Source organism: Merops nubicus, unplaced genomic scaffold (genome assembly GCF_000691845.1).
Source record: "Merops nubicus isolate BGI_N331 unplaced genomic scaffold, ASM69184v1 scaffold8522, whole genome shotgun sequence".
NCBI lineage: Eukaryota > Metazoa > Chordata > Aves > Coraciiformes > Meropidae > Merops > Merops nubicus.
The window spans coordinates 40,356-62,775 of NW_008595570.1; the positions used below are offsets into that span (position 1 = coordinate 40,356).

The window sequence follows — 22,420 nt, forward strand, 5'->3', positions numbered from 1 at the left end:
GGTTTAGGAATTTTGTGCAGGTAGCAGAAAGTTTCATTCTTTTGCTGGCCTTAGAGGATTACAAGCTCCTCTAATGGGAAGGAGACTCTTGAATCTTAGCTTTTGTCTCATTTTTGCTCTTTCTGCAGTTACTTACAACACCAGACACATTCCCTTTTTTACTTCAGCAGTTCTTGTTTTAATTTCTTAGGTGTCTCATCAGTCTCCTTCACTACCAAGATCTAGTCAGATTTCTTGGGGTTTCCACTTTCACTTTTTTGACAGATTCTTAATTTGAGTAAATTTTTGTAGGGAGACTAAAGGACTCGTTGCTAACAAAAAGTTACTTCTCTTACATGAGACCTGCACAGAATGGAGAGATTTCCCCCAAGACATCTTCAGGTTTTAAGATGGGCAAAACTTTGATGTTGGGAAAAAAGTTTGAGTTTTTTTAGCTGCAATTCCTGCATTCCCATTCTGCCCACGCAACAAATACAGTGTAAGGCATGGACCTGGCATGGAAGATTACTTCTAACTGCTGATTTGGCCAAGTTATAATCCCTTGGAAACAGAATCTTTAAATAGGAGAGGCTGAGTAAATTTTACTAATACGTAGCCTTATTAGCTCCATGTATAATGCAGTTAATTCCTGGTTAAGAATACTGTGATTTTTTTTTTAAATGAGAAATATATTTTAATGCATTAAAGTTACCTATGACTAATGGAGCCTTTGCTTCATTACAGACTGCTTCATTTCTTTGTACATTAACTTTTTTCTTAAGGTTTGAACTAAATTTAAATAGGTCGCAGGTAAGGTATTTTAAAAAGTGAAGCTGAAATACATGTAACTTAGTTTTTGGAGAGGAAGGGTATAAGACATTAGGGAAATAGGATACCTGGAGTCCGGTAGAAAGGAAATGTTTCTTCTACTCTTGCAACTTGATATTTCTGAACTGTTGGTTTTTTACTAATGTTTTGGCTTTAAGAAGATATTTCTGTGTCAAAAAGAGGGGTTTAGAAATGCATATAGATACTTTTACCTTATTGCTTTGTCAGGAATGGAGTATCATGATAGCAAAGCCACTGGTCTTCACTAGTTTCTTGCATTTCAACAGTATGTGGAATGAGAGACAGTTTTAAGTATACCACTAAATACTGAAACAAGATTAAGTTTCCTAACTTCTCAGTTGATTGTTATGTTTGGAAATGGATATCAAGACTGTGTTTGTCACATTTATCTACTGGTTTGGGTTGTTTTCCTATAAACTATGAAGGGTACAGAACTGGTAAAAATATTTAGTATTAGTCATATTTAGTAATAGGCATTAATTGTACTAGATATGTTAGTAGCTGCTGAATGTTAATGTATAATGAATGTTATCATTCATTTAGGTCAAATACATATTTTCTGACAAAACGGGTACCCTGACATGCAACGTCATGCAATTTAAGAAGTGTACTGTAGCAGGAGTTGCTTATGGGTAGGTATTTTTATATACTTTAATCCGTGTGCCTTTCTTTCCATCTGCCTGTGCATGTTTACCCAGGCATTAACAATACGGTGACAGTAAACTTGCACCTGGCAGTGTCTACAAGTAGAAGTCAGTCAATCTGTTTGTGACTGTGAAACCTTACTTACAAAACAGGTATTATCACTTTTTTTTTTTTTTTTTTTTTTTTCAAAAAGGATTAAAAATGAGGTTCGGATACCAAAAGCTTGCTGCTGTAACACAACTTCAGTATGCATGTTTTTTTTCCATTGCTTGGTCTGTTTAATTTTGTTACTAAAAAGAAGTCTTACCTCGTACTCGCAAAAACTTTTAGCATCATCCATATTTCCTATTTTATGTAGGCCCATGCTTTTGCACTAAATATTATGCAGAATGAACAAGAATTTGAATTACAGTACTGTAGCACACTCCAGTATTGTAGCCACCATCCAAGTGTCTTTTATGAATACTGTTATAGTGGCATAACTCCAAATATTGGTGTTGCTATTAAGAAATCTCTCCAAATAAATGCAGACAAAGCATTTTATTACTTGTTTGTCAGCAGTTGCAGCCATCTCCTTCAACCAAGTTTGTAAAAACCTTCAATTTTTAAGACTGTTTAAGTGAAAAAATATTCACTACAGAATAAATAGAGCAGAAGCACCTACATTGTAAATGCTGGTGTGGCTTACCCGTATGTGAGATGCTGGACCTTGGCTAATCTTGGAGCATTCGGTGACAGACAATTAGGCACCTCTAGAGCTGGGCAGAGACCAGGCAGAGGCTATGAAATTAGTTGTTGGGCTTGTGCTAAAGTGATGATTTGGCTTTTGTGGCTTTATCATTTGGATCTTTGAAAATGCTAATTTTCAAGAGTCTAATCTAGGCTTTCCATTTTGAAAAAAAAAAAAAAAAAATGAGATTCTTAATGCATTAAGTATACTGATGCTTTATTTAATTAACTGTTAAAACACAGTTCTAACCCTGGTATTTCAAATATGTACATAAATTTGTTTGTGTGTATATATATATATGTATGTATAAGGCTCAGTTTCAACCACATGAGCTGATTTTATGACTTCAGAGAAACTACCCTGAGCTAACTGTTTTCTAATTCTTTATAGGCCAGTTTTTTAAGATAAAAAAAATACATTAATGATAATGGCACTTAAAATCAGTATTAGATATTTGTTTCATTATATATCTTAATCTGCAGCTGGTATAGCACAACTGCTAAAATATCCCCTTTATGTAACCTAGGTGTGAATATATTTTTTTAGGAAAAAAATGCCTGGGTTTTTTTTTCTTCCTTACTGTACTTGCCAGCTTCCATCCACAGCATTTTGATAAGACATAGCCTGGTTTTCTGATTAGCATCACTGTTTAGAAAGCAAAGTTTTTCTTTACAGTGAATAGTCATTACAGCATCTCTCATAGCTCCTCAGAGAACAACATCACTGTCTTTTTCTGTATTGATACAAGTAAGAAGTTGGGAACACAGGAAAGGGTAACGGTGACTGTTCCATCTGCCATGCCTCTTCTTTCTACATGTGTATAACTTGTGATGTATTCAAACCTGTGTCATCACAGGGCAGAGTCCTTCGTGTGCTATGGCTAGCTTTGCTCATCAGCATTTTGTGAACTCAGCCAGACAAGCTGCATTAGCATGGCTTCAGATAATGGAAAAAAATGCCTTTTGTTTAGTGAGAAACTGTGACAATGTATATATCCTGAAATACAAAGCAAGATTTTTAAAAAGGGCAAATGCCTTTCACTAGAAAAAGCTTTCAACCGAAAAACATTTATAGTTTGTAAAGCCTCAAGAGAAACATTGTTTTTTTACAGTATTTTATTGTTATCAAGGCACTAGCAAAATACTCAGCTGAGTTTTACCTTTAAAACTTTTTTTTTTAGTAATTTAATTGCATTAACTTCATTTTTTATACATGATCCAGTTTTTTTAGCCTTTGTGATTCTTTCTCCCCTCCCTGTTTCTGTTTTTCCCTTACTTCTTGTGCAGCCATTGCCCTGAGCCTGAGGATTATAGTGTTCCTTCAGATGATTGGTAAGCTCTAAAAGTCGTTTAGTGTGTGGTGTTCGTTGAAAGTCCAGACTTAAACCCAGTGGGCCAGATTTTTAGAAATGGATCTGAGTATGAGATACTTTACTCCAAAGTTATTTTAGTTTCAGATTAGTGCAGACCAACAGTTTTACACAAATATATGCCATCAGAGTTCTGCAGCATTAGATAGTGTACTCTGGAGTAGAGTTGCTGATAGTGTCACTGAGTTGTAATACAGTTATTCTGCTGACAATCTTGTACAATTCAGAATTGCTTATTGGAGAGAAAGTTTGGTAATTTATTAAGGTAGCTGGTATTATGGTAACTTTGATCACGCATTTCTACTGTTACCTAGTAATAGATTAGTAATAATCTCTAAGTTTGGAAAAAAAGTCCATAGTTAAGAATGAAAAATATGTGATTGTTAATATTGTTCTTCCTACATATAGTTTTAGAATGTTAGTACTACGTAATTCTTAACTGAAACTGAGACTAAAGCACCTGAATATACTTGGGGCCAACATTAATCTCTTAACAAGTACCTCAGGAAGAACTAAGTCCTGGCTTTCTTTCTGCTGCCATCTGCACGGTGCCTTGTACTACTTCATCATACTGTCTTAAACTAAGTATTTGCACTACTATTTAAAATAAACTTTGATAGATTGGCAGGAAAAAAGTCTTTTACAGTCTTTATCACTGTTGTGTTTGTTATCACAGCAAGGCATATCACACAAAACAATAATGTCTTGTCTTACATTTTAAAAGTTTGAGGGGAAAAAACTTGCTTTGCTAGATTAGAACTAATAATTCTTTGTTTAGATTTAAAAAAAAAAAAAGAAATACCTACCACTTACACATAAGTGGCACACATGCCCACTCCAAAATCTTACCTGACCTGAATATCCTCATTTGATTTAGCAGTAAGATGTTTCTTACAGAGATGTACAAGTGTGCTTAACTGTGCACAAGTGGTTTCACTGAATTAATGTAATGCGCACATGAAATTAAGCATGCTTGCTTGTAAGATATTTATGAAATAAGACTGGTTTTGACTAATACACAGCTAAATCTTTTTAAGCACATCTGAAATTGATAAATTGATGCCTGAACAGTAGTTGTAAAAGGGAGGTACTTTTTTTTTTAAAGCAATGAATGTCTTGTAAATACTTAAAAATAGGATTTAAAAAAAATTTTTTAAGTATGTAAATCTATTGTAATTAATAGAATCTGTTTATGACAATAACATTTCTAGTCCTAAAATGGCTGATGTACTGGATTCCACATCTTCTGAATCTTTATTTTCTTTTTATTAGAAAGAATTTTTTTCCAGTTTGACACAACATATACCTGCAAATATTTTACATTTTTTTTTTAGCACTGAGAATCTGGGAAATACCTTGCAATTTTTCTGTCAGAAAGCTTTAAGGAAACAAAGCTTAAAGTGTAGACTCTACATAAGTGTAACGTACCTGAATTTGTTAACATTTGTCACTTCAAGATCTGTTTGCTGTGCATTTAAAAAAAAAAAAAATCTTGGTGAATGAGGATGCTTCAAATTTCTCAAATTTAATTATAAAATTTTAGAATAAGTAGTTATTGAGTGATTATATAGAGGAGGTACTGCAACTCCATATTCTTTCATGGTAGTGCAGGACTAAAACAGCTTGCTTTTGGTTTCCATAAAGGATCTTTAGAGTGCCTTTGATGCATATGTCTTGTCTTTCAACTTAAATCACTGAATGTGTTCACTCTTAGAAGAGTATGTGAGCCAAGGCAAGATCCAGTGTAAATGAAAAAAGAATACTTGCGTCCAGTGGGGTTCACTTTGCAGCACTGCTTTCTTCCACCTAGATTGAAATTGAGCTACATTGTCATAATACTCAATAGTCAGCTGCAATAACAAAACTTCCTAAAAGTATCTACTTGTTTGACCTCCCAGCTTCAGCCAGATTTGTGCAATTTGAGAGATGTTGGTGTATGACTTTTTCTACAGAACCATGTTCACCTTGCATGTGTTCAGTCCCTTTTTTCTTCAGCGCTGTTGCTGTTTATTCTTCATCTGCCAGTTTACTAGGTTCCTTTTTGGTTGTGAGTAGTGGAAAACAAACCTGCTACATGCAGACTTCCCTGATATCTAAACTCAGTTTGCTTTCCCCTTTCAAAAACTGGAATTTCTGTTCTGTAAACAGTTGTAAACCTATTCCAAAACTACTAAATTTTCAAAGTGTGATCTCCTTGGGCATATCTTGTTCTGAGTCTTTGTCAGCAATCTCATTATAGAGATCAGAAGACAAAAAGCCACAGTCTTAAACTGTAGATTTATTTTTACTTCATACTATATTAACTGAAGTCAGCAGAGACACTTCCCTGGATTTAGGTGTATTTATACAAATCAAGGTTTCTTAATCTTAGATAAGCTTTGGATATGTGAAACACCACCTTTTTACTGCATTTTCTCACAGTATATGATTGCACCATTTACTGTGACAGCTACAAACCAAAATTTCTGTATGACTTTAGCACAGTAGTATAGGTGATTTGTATATGATTGTTAAGAATATGTTAACAGTGATCTCTTTTCTACTTAATTATTTCTAGGCAGGGCTCACAAAATGGAGAAGAAAAAACATTCAGTGACACATCCTTACTGGAGAATCTTCAAAGCAATCATGTAAGTTACATAGAAACGGTTACCATTGCTTTGTGAAATCAAACTGTTGCTTTCAGTAGGTCAAAAGACCTGAAAGAAAATAAACTATTAATTTACACAAAAACAGCATGCTGTCATGAATACTTTTGTAATTGTTTGTTGCTGATACTTGCTAATTACATCCACACCTTTTTATTTATGGTATGATTCAAATATCTGAAATACAATAGTCTTGTGTTCTTCATTCTGTGGCTGTTTTAGTATCAGTTATGCTATTCATACCCATCAAACTTTGCAGGATCAGTCAAGTTAACTAATTGTCCTGACATGACTTGCTGTTTGGACTCTCCCTTTATTCGAATAAAGTCTATTTTACAGGACTCCTCTGTCTCCTATTGGAATATCGACCTCTGGCAACGGCATTTCCCGCACATGTACCTAGGCTTAAATAGGAGTCAGGAATTAACCATATAGGTCAGGAGTTAACACGTATAACAATATGTGTCCAGCAGAACAAGGAAGGTCCTCCTCCCTCTCTACTCTGCCCTGATGAGACCTCACCTGGAGTATTGTGCCCAGTTCTGGGCTCCCCATTTCAAGAGGGACAGAGATCTACTGGAGAGAGTCCAGCGCAGGGCTACGAGGATGATTGGGGCACTGGAACCTCTGCTGTATGAGGAGAGGCTGAGAGACCTGGGGCCTTTTAGTCTGGAGAAGAGAAGACTTAGGGGGGATCTAATTAATATGTATAAATATATGAGGGATGGGTGTCAAGAAGAAAGGGGCAACCCGTTTTCAGTTGTACCCTGCAACAGGACAAGGGGCAATGGATACAAGCTGGAGCACAGGAAGTTCCACTTCAACATGGGGAAGAACTTCTTTACTGTAAGGGTCACAGAGCACTGAAACAGGCTCCCCAGAGAGGTTGTGGAGTCTCCTTCCCTGGAGAAGGGAAGACCTGTCTGCATGCATTCCTGTGTGACCTGCCCTAGACTAGATGGTCCTGTTCTGGCATGGGGGGGTTGGACTCGATGACCTCTGGAGGTCCCTTCCAACCCCTAACATTCTGTGATATACTTTGGGTTTGTGTAAATGCTTCCATGAGGTTAGATCATCAGTTCAGATGTTGAAATGAAACGGGCATTCTAGAGGCTAGTATTTCCCCCGAAGAGACAATACATTTCACAGAGGGTTAATAGCTTAGTTTATGATTTGGCTAAGAAGCAGTACCATCATTACCACTTTCTTTCTATTTGTTGTTTGCACAAGAAATGTGTTTTGCCTAGTCATAACCAAGAACACCTACCTTAAACAGTGTAACTCTTTGTTCTCTTTAAAAGAGTGTAAATAAATTACTCTTTTCTTTCCTTAAATTTTGTCTTCCCAGGAGGATAATTACAGGGTAACTAGCAGACAGTGACACATTTTGTTCTTATGAATGGGGCAAACTTAAATGCAAAACACCTGAGTGCAACTCTTGAGCATATCTAAAGGAAAGGGGGATCCCCTACTTACTTGCACAGGCCATTTTCAGTGCTAGTAACACAGACTGCTTGGAGGAGTCAACATCCTGTTACTGATGCTGTCTAGGGAATCCTTGGTGTGCAGGTGGTTGAATCTCGGAAGTTTTCTGGTAGATACATAGTATTAAGTATGTGTATTATGAGCATACAAGCTGTAAAATGCATTTGTTATACACCTTGAAGTTAAAATTTCAGGTATACATTCAAAGACTGGATACACATCGGTATGTTAAGTGCGTTCTGAATTGCTTTGGAAAAGAATCTGTAATTCAGCCTCTGAATGCATCTTATTGGATCTAGGGGCCCTCAGTAGAAGAGGACTGAAACCTGCTCCAATTATTGTTTCTGCACTATGGAATTAAGTTCCATTTTCAGAGATAGAGTAATTGTCATGTTATCTTCCTTGTTCGTGTTCTGAGTCTGGTAATAATCTGGAACGCTACAAACATATTACAAAGACACCCCTCAGATGAGTTGTTATCTGCTTTGAGCTTGTTAAAGGAGAATGCTGGGGTTTCTTTTGAACAACCATTCAGAAGTGAGTTCATTAATTTTGCAAATTTCAGCTACACTAAAAAGATTCTTAGCTGTATTCGTCAGAACCATTTTCCTTATATACGGTCTTTTCCTCTCTTTTGGCTAAATCGTCAAAATTGTTTCAGCTTTGTGTGCTCTGAAGTGCCTGAGACGTTCATTTAAATGTCATCCTTTAAAAGCTGTCTGCCTGACCTTGCTGCATTTTCCACATGATTTTGGGGTTCAGTTGCTACGTCGTCTTAAAGATTCTTAAAAAGTGTTGTCAAATAAAGTATTAGACTAAAGTAATGAAAAGAGGAAAAAAAAGTAGTAAAAAACTAGTAAAAAAAGACAACATTCAAAGAGACTTCAGTGAATAAAGTAAAAATCTTTGAATACAACATTCAGACTTGCCTTCCTTATAAAATTCTTATTTGAATTATTCTGTGTTTCTGGTTATCTCCTTTTGCTTGTTACAATAGCAAATGACACAAAATTGTATCTAGGTAGCTGGTATTGAAGTACAGCAGCAAGAAGTTACTGTGCATGCTGAAATCAGTGTGCAGATAGTGCCTGTTGTGTTTAGTTACTGATAGTTTTTTAAAGAAGAGAGGAAAAAATATTTTGTTTTTTTTTCTTTACTATTATTTGTCCATCTCTATTACTATATTTCAGTTAGTTGTTTAAATGATTATTCACACTTTTTTTTTTTAGCCAACTGCACCTATAATATGTGAGTTTTTGACAATGATGGCAGTGTGTCATACAGCAGTTCCAGAAAGAGAAGGTGATAAAATTATATATCAAGCAGCATCTCCAGGTGAGATTCAAATAATTGAGTGAATATCCTATCAACTCAATAGCGAAATTTCATTCTAAGTTTATTGTTTTCAGAATTAAAAAAAGAAAACGTTCCTGAAAAAAAAATATTGGTGTCAGCTACAATCAGTTTTGTCAAAAAAGTATTTAGACTTTCTAATTTGCTTTAGAAAAATACATATGGATTTCCTGTGAGTTATCTGAAGGCAAAGGGTGATTTGACCATACAGCACTACTAAGATGATGGCAGTTTGCTATGGAAGTCTGAAGGAACTGCTCAAATGCAACTAGTGATCAAAAGGAGACAAAGTGATGTCCTTGCTTGTAAACCGATTCTTTGTAATTAAAAACTAAAAAGAAAAGTTTTTAATAGGGTAGAGGTTTTGATAAGTTCTACTAGAGAGTGAGAAACGATTATAGTGCAAAAGGTCTGGTTCAAGCCCACTGCGGTTCATAGACAATTTTTGACTTCAGGAAATTATAAAATGAGGCAAAATGATTAAAATATACTCAGCTCTGCTGAGCTAATGTGTTTTAACAAGTTCTGATGGAAGAAATGACAGGAAATGCAGTCTGCAGCCTTCATCTCCCCTGTCTGCCTCAGCTCCTAGTTGGCTATTTTTCTAAGTTCTGCCTTTGAACAACTTGAAGGCAAGAGCAGAAATAGGGCTGTAAATAAAGCTAGCTGGGCTGTGGCAGTATTTTGTTAGGCATTGCAATCAAATTCCATTCAGACATCCTGAGCCATTTGGAGAGAACTGGTGCCTATGGGAGACTGGATTTCTGCTTAAAATGTTTCTTGGTAGGCATTGAAGTTACCTGTTATTTATCGGAATAACTTAACACTCCTCTCTTCTAAAAGAGATCTTACACAAACAGAAATGGACCTTGTCCAGTCCCTTGCTGAGGAAGGTGCCTGCCTAGGTGCTTTGAAGAGGATGTTCTCATTACTGAACTGAGAGGCCTCTTCCTTCTGGGGGCTTATTTCCTCTGAAGTGTAAATAATTTCATCAGTTCTAACAGGAGAAACAAAAAACTGTTTGCAGCACTACATCTAATTTTAAAAATCTATAAAGAAAGACAGAAGTCAAAAGTAGAAAAACTTGAACCGTGTCCATTAAATCATGGGGTAAATAGTTTTCTGGTACATCTGCAGAATAACTAATTGAATTGTTGCAGATGAAGGAGCGTTGGTCAGAGCAGCCAGACATCTTCGTTTTGTATTCACTGGAAGGACACCTGACTCAGTAATCATAGAGTCTGTAAGTACGTGAGGAAGTCATTATAATTTGCTATATTTATTCTTGCTGCATTAAATGATTTCAGAATAACTGCATCATGGTACATACAGATCTATTGAGATACTGGTTGGTTGGGTTTACTAGAGGTTTTTTGTATTTATTCTCACTTTTTTTTTTTAATCCTTCAGTTGGGAGAGGAAGAGAGATATGAACTGCTAAATGTCCTGGAATTTACAAGGTAAATAACCTGTTCCCCACATAGTGTCTTCTTGTGAAGATATTTTATGGATCAAAATATTTGCATCTTTTATATTTGTACAGACAGTGTATGTAGGTTTTCTGGCTTTTATCTCTGTAATATGTGATCATATTATAGGCAAAGCAGTGTACACAATTAAGGTCATGCTTCTGGTTTTATTGTAGAACATGTTCAGACATGAATGTCTTTTCCTGTTATCTCCTTTTTGGCTTAACATTTTTCACTTTTGCTTTTGTGCAAAGATTGAAACAAACCTTTATCTTGAGACTCCAAAACAATTACATGAAAAGACAGTGTAGGAAAGTACTTGAACTTTTAAATGTATTTCTGAAAGCTCTGATACCGTGTGGTTTATTAAAAATCTGATATTTGCGGGCAGAGGGGAAGATTCAATTAAGTGCTATACAAAATTTAGGTTTGCCTTGACTGATAGAATGAAATTTTGCATTTGACCATAAATATATTTGCATAATTATGGCTTGTTTAAATACTTCAGACTGAAAACCATTTTTTTTCTGAGCAGCATTACTAGAGCATTGGCCAATTAGTGTTTGTGGAAACTGAATTTAACACATACTTCACTTTCAGTAAAAATTTTCTGTCAAAGCTGTTGGTACCCATAAGAAATCTGGATGCAGTTTCACTTATGTAAATTTGTTTAAATTGTATCCATATATGCCGTTTCTGTTCTCAGTGTTCATGTAGGCCCATTGTTTACTTTGGAACAGGATAAGGAAGGGATTTGTATGTAGAGGAAGCTCCTTTTTTCATTGAGTGATTACTTGTAATTGTGCCTGCAGAAAGTGATCCTTGTTTTCCTTCCTGTCCTATTATGTTTCCCTTGAGAAAAGAAGCAAAAAGAAAAAAATAAAAATCCAAGGCAACACCAGAGAGATAGGCTGAAGATTTATATTTAGGTTGGATGAAATGAGAAAAGTAGTTGCCTGTAATTATAATAATAGCAATAATAGTGTAAAACATAAAGAAAAATCACCACAGTGAGAAAAAATAATGTGACAGAAAATAATTTTTATAGTTATGAATGTCTTTTAATGACTACTTGCAGTTAATGTTGGTTTGATATATTATAGAGGACATAACTGAAATTTTCAGATATATGAATAGTTCCATTCTTCTGTAAGCAGTTTCCTTTCTGTTCTGGAAAGTTAGCAGGTATGTAGCATGAAGGGTGTTGTTAGAGGACTGTGAGACTTTATACTGCGTTCATGGAGTAGCAGTGAAGGATTCCTACATTGTTTCTGATTTTGATCTTTGTCTTGATTTCATAGATTGTTTTGAACTTCTCTCAGTCTAAAATTGTTATTTGAACAGTAGCACTTTATGGAGAAAGGAGAATTGCTTTTAAATCTTAACCTTTAGAGGATTAAGTTTTGTAGTGGATACCAGTCACCCAACTTTATTAAACATCCAGTTTTTACAGCTGGTTTTGTTCTTCTTCTGCAATGTTTAGCATTGCTTGGAACTGACTTGTTGGAAGCACTAGAGGTCACTCTTGTTCCACAGCAAGAGAAGTTTTGACACCAAAACATCACACCATCTGTATTGGTAGGAGCATATACCTTCACAGAAGTAATCTGTAGCAATTAAACTATTGAGCCAAGTGTTTCCAGGTGTTCCAGGTTTTTCCCAGAAAAAAAAACACAATCTGATTCCTTGCCACCTTCCAGTGCAAGCCAGGTAAAAAGACTCTTCTGCAAGTAGAGTGCAATATAGTCAACACTCGTTCGGGTAGTCTTTCAGAGAAGTATGTCACAGAAATAAAATTTGTAGGAGTGCTCGGTAGAGTTGTCTTGTGTTATTCTCTTTTTACAGTGATCACAGCTGTGCCTATGAGAAGTACTAAACTTATTATACAACATGCTAATTGTACTTTTTAGCAGGGAAGTAGCTCTCTGTCTAACTGGCAGGTGAGCATATAGAAAGCAACTGGTAATCCTTAACCAGCTGACAGTTATTCCTAAAATGTAGTGATAATCTCTGTGCAGCAAATTGTGTCTTGATAACTTGTGCTGAGTTTAGGTTGCTTCTAGTAGATACCCTGCTAAGATGTCATAACTGCTTTGGTAGCTTAAGCTCAAGGAAGTGTTGTTCACTCTGCTGTTCAGGATTCCCTCTACTGTCAGGGAAGGAATTGTGCAGTCTTGTGTTCGTTCTTGTATTCTGTCTCCTGGAATTGTAACAAATAGAAAAACTGCAGTTGTCTCTTAGGAGCCAAAACTAACTCCTAGGGTATGTATCTGCAGGGCAGGAAGAAGCAAGGCACTGTGTCAGTTAAAGATCTAGAAGCATAGAATGTCTTATGCTTATTGTCATCCCTGTGCTGACTAGATGCAGTGTCTTTTTACCTGGGCCAGCTGCAAAGGTGAACATGATTTTGAGCGTGTGATTCCTTCTTTCAGTAAGCATAAGCGATGTCCACTATCAGTGCACAAAGTGCACATCAGTCCTTGCATCAACATGTCATTACTATCAGTGCTACTGAATGAGGTTTTTGCTTGTAGCTGCTTGTTTCTTTAGAGGAACGATTTGAATTTCACTGATAACTATTGAGAACTGATGTAGTAATGATAATAGAATCATAGAATCGTTCTGATTGGAAGAGACCTTCAAGATCATCAGCACCAGTCATGAACCCAGCACTGCCAAGCCATAAAACCATATCCCTAAGCACCACATCTGCATATCTTCTGAATAGTTCCAGGACTGGTGACTCCACCACTTCCCTGGGCAGCCTGTTCCAGTGCTTTACAACCCTTTCTGTGAATAAATTTTTCATAATATCTAACCTAAACTTCCCGGGATCCAACTTGAGACAATTCTCTCTTGTCCTATCCCTTGCTACATGGGAGAAGAGACCAACACCCACCTTGCTACAGCCTCCTTTCAGGTAGTTGTAGAGAGTGATAGGATCTCCCTTCAGCCTCCTTCAGGCTAAATAGCCGCAGTTCCCTCAGCCAGACATCTTTCAGCAGATGTCTTCTGTTCAGTATTTTGCCCCTTATAACTAGGTCACCTTTATGGCTGTTTGCATCATGTCTGTGGTGAAAAAAACAAAACCAAAAAAATGGTCTCACGCTGACAGTTATATCTAGTAGTGCAATATTGTGGTTTTCTGTATTTAATAAGGAAAACAAAATAAAACTGTCACTGCAATGAAAAGGCTCGTAAAAAGTTAGAAGTCTTTGACAGTAAGTCCTCATTAGTTTTATTGCAGTTTTACTAAGAAAATGTATGTCAGTCAAGATTGAGTATCTGTCTTCATAGCTAAAATTTCTGATGCTACAGGAAAAATTGGTTAGTAGATTGATCAGCCGCTGTATGCAGAAGTTCAGGATTGCAATCTTCTAGTATTGCAAGACAAGTACAAATCTGCTGAGTTTCTACCTGTCAGGGGCCTATATATCAAATTACTGTTTATACAAACCCTAAATGACTATATTGCAGGAAGATTCAGTTGAGGAACTGTGGAGGAGAGTGTAATGCATTTAAATAGTAGTAGACTAGATAACCTTTCCAGGAATCAAAGTGGATCTGAGACTTGCTTTTATTTTAGGCAACTTAACTGCAGTTCAAGTGATTTGAATTTCTCCACTGTTGTCTAAGCATATCTCCAACTAAGCACTGTATAAGGGTTTTTGGAATTCTGCTTATCTGAGATTTTTTTGAGGTAGAGATGAAACGAAGAAAGAGTTGCAGTAGTTAATGCCTTTTTATGCTTTCTTGCATAATATTCACAGTAAAAATGTAATTTAATATTGCTGTTCAGATGTCTGTACTTGAAATGAAGTGCATGCACAGGTGGAATAAGAAAATATCTTCTTGAAGTTATTTTTCAGTTACTTCACCATTAATTATAAAATTCTTTCCTCCACCTCTGTCCATACATTCCAGTTACAGGATGTTTTCCATGGCAGTCTGAACTTCAGGAACCATTCATACAATAATGCTATTTGATGATGTGTAGAGGGGATACATTACATCTGGAGCTGAAATAGTAAAAGGATCATTTGCTTCCATCTATTTTGTGTATTTTATTGAAGACCTTGAAGGAAAAACACAAAGCAGCGAGTGGCAGTCTTCTACCTCCAGTTTCTACCTCAGTCTTCTACCTCAGTCATGAGGACAAAAAGAAAAATACTTGGGTCTTATTAATGACTGAAAGCCAGAGAATAGTTAAAATGACGCGAGCTCCTTTCTAATTCTTAGCATGCTTAAAAATTCGTGTCACGAGTGGAAGTCTGAGATGTCAGCAATAGGATTGCAGCAAAATACAGTGTATGAGAGACTGGCTAGGAAGAAAAAAGAAGCTGAAATGGTCCATGATGTTCTACATCTTTATGATATTGGTCACAGTGCTTTGTACTTTAAGTTGTTTTGTGATCAGTATACAGATGAAGGCGAAGATTCTCAGATTTGTTTTTGTAAGGAAAAATGCCTACAGAAGTATGCACAGAAAAGCAGTATCCACTCTAATTATTAGACAGTACAACTGTTTTTCCATTCCAGTCATCTGAGAACATAATTCAAAATAGGTAGCCCTTCTTTTCCTTTGTCTTACGTAAGATATATATGTTGATATTCTTGGGTAAAATTTTGGTAAATGTTTATATTTACAGATCACCTTATGAGACATTTATTTCTCTTTCAGCACTAGGAAGAGAATGTCAGTGATAGTTCGCACACCATCAGGAAAGTTAAGACTCTACTGCAAAGGAGCTGTGAGTTTTTTCTGTTTTCACTGTATCAAAGAATGTGTGCTACCAATACAAGTACAAAGCAAGAGGTTGTTATAACTGCGGTCAAAGCATTGAAGATGTGGGGGAAGGAATGTTGATACATTTTTCAATGTACGGCATTTTACTACGTAGCTCTTTAATGTGATGAACTAGTTAATGTCTTCTTTTGCTAACTGCCTGTGAAGGGATGACAGACCTGTTCATCCTGTTCTTTGTAGTGGACTAATACCCTTATGCTTCCTGTTACTTGCTTCCATCTGTACTCCAAGAAAATGGATGCATGTATGGTTTAATCTATTAGTTACTTGCTGGAGTAGTTGAGCATGAATCAGTAGGTAGAAACAGTAGTCTAGCATAAGTGACAAGATGGAAATTTTAACCATGTTATGCTAGAAGTAAATTTTCCTGAAAACAGGATCTGTGGGAAGGTATTTTAATCATAACATATCTAGGAGTGGCAGAGTTGCTCATTAATTCTTGTTCTGTATCTTAAGTCAAGATTGAGGGGGAAGAGTCTGCAAATCCAGTTTCTGAATGGTTTAAAAAAATGAAGTTGGTTGAATATAAATGTCTATTCTGTATCTTCTCAAGTGGAGAGAAGAAGCTGTTGTTAATATTCTGTATATCAAGCTGGATACAAAAACCTGAGAATGGCAGTTATGAAACGCTATATTTACCTTGTAGGTTTAATATTTAAGAGGAATATAGCCTTTTAGGAGATCAAAAAAAATTCACATGGCAAGCCAAAGGAAGATGCAGGACTCTTCAAAATGAAGGGAAATAACAGCAAAAAGTATAGAAGAGAAAAACTGCATAACAGCAGAATTTGTAAATTTAGAGAATCTGAGGATTTGCAATATCCTTTTTTCTTTCATCTGAAGTAAAATTACTTCTATTAGGTTTTCATGCTGAAACAAATTAATACAGTGCTGCATATTTTTCTGTCATCTTCCTACAGGATTTGTATTGTCTACACAAAACCCCCTCATTTTTCTATTAAATTATTCTGAGTTAATTTTATTTGTTTTGTAGGATACTGTAATTTATGACCGCCTTGCTGAAAGTTCAAAATACAAAGAAATCACCTTAAAACATCTAGAGCAGTTTGCTACAGAAGGTGGGTGATATTATTCAATATAAAAATGTGAAATTAAGTTACTGCTCAACTTCTCTGCTTTGCTGTTTCATGTTGCTGTCATGTTTTGTTCACATTGTTTGGAAGTTATATTTTAGTAATGCCTCCTAAAAAAGTTCTTCCTCTTCCTGAGAAGTTCCAGTCATAAGTTCATGCTTAAGAAACAAAAAATACACAGAAAAACCACACAATACACAGTGGAGTCTTGTAAACAAAATTTATTTTTCCAGAGAGCAAACACATTGCACATTGCTGGTTTCTGTGAAGATACATTTCTGATGATCGCTTCCACATCCCCCACACAACAAATGTTGTAAGGATTCTTCCTCACAGGAGGAAGCAGCTGAAGTAAGGATGGTTGGAAATGATAAGCGTAGTACTTTTTAGGTAGGTTTTTACTGTATTATTTCTGTCACCAGTCACAATAAGGGGAATTGTCAGCACTAGATTTCTAGATGGTGTCTTCTGGTATCTCTGCTGTTTTAACAATCACTCTTACACAGTTGCTGAAGGTGGGGAACCATCAGCAGAAGGAATAATAAGAAAAATGTAAAAGACTGTGAAATTAAGACAATTGATAGAAACAGCCAGTTATTTCTTAACAGTGGATTCCACAGTATAGGTGTGAGCAGGAAAGCAGACTGTAGAAAGCTTTCTTCTTTCATGCAAGGTCTAGCTTAGTTCCTAGATCTTCCATGCCATGCCCCCTTTCTGGTATTAGTAAAGGATTCTAGATTTTTACTGTGAAGTACTGTAGTGTTTTAATTTGTCACTGAGTTGGGAGAGAGTAGTTGGAAGCAGAATTACAATAGTTATGATAAACTGAATGGCAATTTATTTACCTCTTTGTTCTTCTAATACGCTGTTACTAGAAGTTAAAATTACTTTTAACGTATCTCAAGAAATAAGCTTATACTGGAAAGCAAACTTTATTACTTTCCTTTTAAAGTACAATCTTTACATTTTGATAACTGATACCTAACTGAATCTTCTTGTATCAGGAAAGGTCCTTTTTCTCTCTGTGATACCTATGACGTCTCTGGGGTTTTTTTAATTTATAACAGAATTTTTGTTAGTGTCATTCTCAGCACCCTCAGTCTCTTGATTTTCTGCACATGATAGCAGAAGCAAGCCACAAATCTGTTTATTTTGGTAATTTTCCATATCAGGAGCTCTGCAGGAAACATTTGGTTAGCCTTAAATAATCTTAAGAGTATCAAAGTTATAATAAATTATACAATAAATTTGAAAGCAGAACTGAAAACAAACAAGTTGGACTAATAGTACAACATGAAGCCTCAGATACATCCTTTGAGCTCACGAATCTAGTTCTGTGAGCTGATTGGCCAGTTTGGGGTTTTATAAAAGCCTAACTGGGGTCAGTAAAGGAAAAGTTAGTTAAATGTGAAGTTATTTAGGGTCATAAGGCTATATATTTGGTTACAGAAAAGGTAAAAATAGATCAGTAACTGCTATCCTGTGTGAACTGTTATGAAAACTTCAATCTAATTCTTAATTACTGTTCTCATTAAATCAATGGTACACCCGATACCATTTTTTCCTTTGCAGTCAGGTTGGACTGAAGGAGTCAACATAAAATGAAAAATTCCACTCGTTTTTAAAACCACTGTACATACCTATTAGTGTTAAGATGTTTATTCAAGTACTTTCTGTACCCTTGTTTTTAACAGTTGAAAGATTTACTGTTGAAAAGAGTGAATTGCTAACCTTCCAAAAGCATAAAATTCAATATTAAAAAAAAAAAAAAATTTAAGTACGTCTCTGGAATAGATTAAAGAAATCAGTATTTATTTTTGCATCAGATTTAAATTGCAGCCGATGACGCTGCAGTTTCTCATGTGTATCCTTTCATGTGAGAGTACAGTATGTCCTTGGCATTTGCTGCATGCTCTTGGTGTGTTGTTCAAAGATGAAGTGGTTAGCATGGCTGGCATTTATATTTAAGCATTTATTAAGCTTGAGTGCTAATGCCTACTTGGATAAACAGAAGAAGTGTATAATTTTCCTGTGTTATTGTTCCAGTCTCTTAAGAAGCAGACTTAGTGATATTTTATTTTCCACTTTTCATTTGGAAGAATGTTTTAAATCAGAGTAAAAAGGATCTTTTTTTAAAATTAAAAATAGGAAAAAAAATAGTCTGATTGAAAAAGCAAATGCCTTGAAAAACTTGTTTGCTGATATTCTGCACAAACTGATTTCTTCTTTCATTTTGTCACATGCATAAAATATTTTGAAAGTATTGTGGGAATAGTATTGTTATTAGTCAGTCATAAATTCCTTTCCTCCCTTTCACCTCATATTCATTGCTTTGGACCTTGGTAGCTTATCCTTACTATACAGAGAAAAAAAAATCTGGTTATTTTTCAGCCTTAAGTTTATTCTTTAGGTCTAGACAGTGAGATGCTGTGTTCTTAATGGGGTTCAGTAGTCAAGATACTGGAGTTACATATGTTTTTCATTCTGAAGATGTAAGATGGCAATTTAATATCTAAGACATGTATGAATTATTTCATGCCCAGCCTCTTGATCATTTCAGAATTGTAGCTGGTGCTCAGCTGTAGACAGTAGAAACCTGTGAACAGATAAAGATTGCATTTAGCCATCCCTGGGTATGATGCTGTTCGTCTCGTAGACTGGGCAAATGATCAAAGGCAATAACTACATTAGTCCTGTCTATCCCCCTCTTAAATCTACCTGCCTGCAAATTCTGGCTTCATAAGACTTTTGGCTAAAGCAATGCTCTTCTCAGTATAAAAAGGGTTATGCCAATTTCATGCTTTGGAAGGCTAAGGATCTCATAATGTGTGAAAATGAACTGTTAGGATGTTCACAGCTGGCTATTTAAATTGAATGTAAATACGTGTTGTCAAAAAAATAGATGTTTCTTTTAATCTTACAATCTCAGATTCTCACTATAGTGCTTAATTCAGCTTTCCACTGAAGGAAAAAAATTTCTTTTAAGTATAACCAATTCAAAGATTGTTAAGTAAAATCTCCAGATGATGCCTGTACACAAAGATTTTATTTTAACAATTTGATGTGAAAATTAAATCTGAGCTGATTCGAAGCTGTCTTCTAGGTGGTAAATTTCAAGCTTCAGCTAAGAATTTCCCGAGGATATTGAGGAGAGGTGGAGAAGAGGGTAGCTGTAACATGCTGTTATTCTTAAATGTTGCTATGGTGGAAAACAAAGTTTATAAATGTTTTGTTCAGAAATATAATTCAATCTTACAGTCATAATGTTTCTAAAAATCTAATGTGTATACCTGTTTAGCAGTTGCAATCTGGGATTGCTTCATGTTTTGTTTACAGTTTAATATAAATAAATCTTGTGTAAGATTTCATTATTATTTTTCCCTTAAGGTGCATCACCTGTATTACATTCAGCTAATGTAATAAAGACTTACTCTGTTGAATAAATTTCTATTTATATCATGGGTTTTTTATATTTTATATATATTTTTTTAAAAGTTTTTTAAGGCATGCAGCAGTAAGTTGAAAATCAAGCATAAGCCTCCATAAAATACAGAATAAATTCAACTTGAAGTAGTTACTCATGGCAGGCATATCAAGGAAGGGAGTAAAAAATACTGAATCATAGTATCTGCTTTCTCTTTAGGCCTAAGAACTCTGTGTTTTGCTGTGGCTGAGATTTCAGAAAGCGATTATGAAGAGTGGTTAAATGTCTATCACCGTGCTTCTACGGCTATACAAAACAGAGCACTCAAACTTGAGGAGAGCTATGAACTAATTGAAAAAGTATGTGTCGTTTTCTGGGTTTTTTTTGGGGGGGGAGGGTAAGGAGAGTGATAATGGTTTTGTTATGGTTTTTTAATTAATGTCTGCCCTTTTTGTATCATGAAATCTGAATCATTAACAAGAAATAATGCTTAGACAAAAGAAAAGCTAGCAATATACTGACAGCTGTGTCATGTACTCCTTGCAGTGTAGATAAGCAAAATGAAGGAAAGATTAATTTGACAAAGTTTTTGCAGCAAGGGGCTACCTTGTCAGAAAGTGTTGATTTTTCATTTGAAATAGTGGCAAGGTTTTTTGCAGTGTTGCTCTGTTGTGTAAAAAAGTTTAATAATAGGCAAACAACATCTGCTCATTGTGTAATGATCTTAGAACCATAGAGTATATAAGGTTGGAAGGGACTTCTGGAGGCCATCTAGACACAAATCAAAGGAGGGCTGATTTTGCTTGCCAAGCACTTTCATGAAATTTTGACTATCTGTAAGGAGGTAGTTTTCCTAGCTGCAGTAAGCAGGGGTTTATTTAGTGCTCAGATATTCTTTTTCTCATTTTCCTGAATTGAAATTTCTACTGCTGCAGAATGTGACTATTGCCTCTTGCCCTTTCACCATTCATCTCTTGGAGGAAGATGGCTACTCTGCAAGCCCTCTGTTAGCAGAAGGCAGCTGTGGAATCCCTCCCTTACACTTATTTTTTTCCCCTTGTTAAACTCACCAGCTTCCTGAGGCACTATTAATACAGTGTGCTCCAAGCCCCAAGCTGGTTTTGTTCCCCCTCTGCTGGACTTGCTCTATCTTGTCAACGTCTGATACAGAAGGCCCAGAAAGGGAGGTAATACCCAGACACAGCCTCACAAAGGGCAGAGACATAATCACTTCCCTGGAATTTCTGGCAATACTGCTACTGCATGTGGTTGGACTTCACTGCCTCAACAGAAAAAGGCTCTGATGACTCTTCAATGTGTAAGCAAAAGGAGCTCATGAGGCTGGTATTGCTTCCAGTTTTGATACCTGGCTTTTGAGGGGGGCTCGTTTTTTTTTTTTTCCTTGGAAAGGATAAGAGAGATTACATTGATGTAACTACTTAAAAGTTCAGAGCCTCAAAAAGAGTGAGGGTGTATAGCTTCGGTCACTTGTGGGACTTCCAGTTTGCATAGGTGAGCAGTTGATCCAGGCATGGACAAGACAGTCTTAAAACCATACAACTTTGGTTTTGTATTAGCTGCACAAACACTTTCTCAGCATGTAGTATGCAAACCATGCAGCAGCCAGGATTGCACACTGTTAGGTTTATGATCGTGTCATTAACAGGATTTTAGCTAGTTTTAAAAGTATAGAAATAGGCAGTATAAAAATAGCTGTAATCACAAAAATTTGATAGGTTTGCTGCATGGGAGGTAAAAACTAGGCATGATCAATTATAGCTTTAAGATTAAGATTAATTACAGGTATTTTTTTTACAAGGTGAAGAGAAATAATTACAGATGAGAGAAGACATAATAATAGCACTCCTTAAGTCTTCAAATCAGAGAGGTGCCCCTCAGGAAAAAGTAGCTGTTGCTCTACAAGCTAATGAGCTTGTGAATAATTTGGTGAAGTTCTAGTGATCATACTGTGCAGTTTGTCAAGCCTCATAGATATTTAACTTAAAGCTCATAGGAATAAACTGGATGATCTTCATTAGTTGATGCCAAATGTGATTGATTAATTTAGAGACCATTAATCTTATTGTAAATATGGAAGGTTAAGCAGAAGAAATTGAAAGATTACAGCTGAATTTAAACTGAAAAAAGTGCATGTGCTGAATATTTTACGTTTGCAGAATCTTCAGCTGCTTGGAGCAACAGCAATTGAAGATAAACTACAAGACAAAGTGCCTGAAACCATAGAGACACTCATGAAAGCAGACATAAAAATTTGGATACTTACTGGGGACAAGCAAGAGACTGCCATTAATATCGGTATTATGTTTGCATTTTTTTGTTGGTTTTGTTACAGATCTAGAAGTTATAGAAATTGCTAAAGTAAAATTGCTTTCAGAACAGAACGATGTCTTGTTAAAAAATAGTATTATATTGCGTTCCAGAATTTAAGTGTTAACTCATTTTTTAGTTACTAGAGGGAGAGTGAGGAAATGGTGAATTCTTCTGTTAACAGTAACAGCAAGAAAAATTTGTTATCACAGAATGGTAGGGGTTGGAAGGGACCTCTGA

General features: G+C 35.8%; 1 protein-coding gene across 1 annotated transcript in view; it reads left to right on the top strand.

The window, feature by feature from the left end:
- Positions 1–22,420, top strand: part of ATP8A1 (ATPase, aminophospholipid transporter (APLT), class I, type 8A, member 1) — a 60,466-nt gene that overhangs the window by 33,891 nt on the left and 4,155 nt on the right. The window contains exons 14-23 of the mRNA XM_008936087.1: positions 1,372–1,460; positions 3,490–3,534; positions 6,130–6,202; positions 8,935–9,040; positions 10,219–10,301; positions 10,469–10,518; positions 15,209–15,278; positions 16,329–16,413; positions 20,072–20,211; positions 22,030–22,168. Coding sequence (XP_008934335.1) covers positions 1,372–1,460; positions 3,490–3,534; positions 6,130–6,202; positions 8,935–9,040; positions 10,219–10,301; positions 10,469–10,518; positions 15,209–15,278; positions 16,329–16,413; positions 20,072–20,211; positions 22,030–22,168 — 880 coding nt within the window. The remainder of the gene's footprint in view (positions 1–1,371; positions 1,461–3,489; positions 3,535–6,129; positions 6,203–8,934; positions 9,041–10,218; positions 10,302–10,468; positions 10,519–15,208; positions 15,279–16,328; positions 16,414–20,071; positions 20,212–22,029; positions 22,169–22,420) is intronic.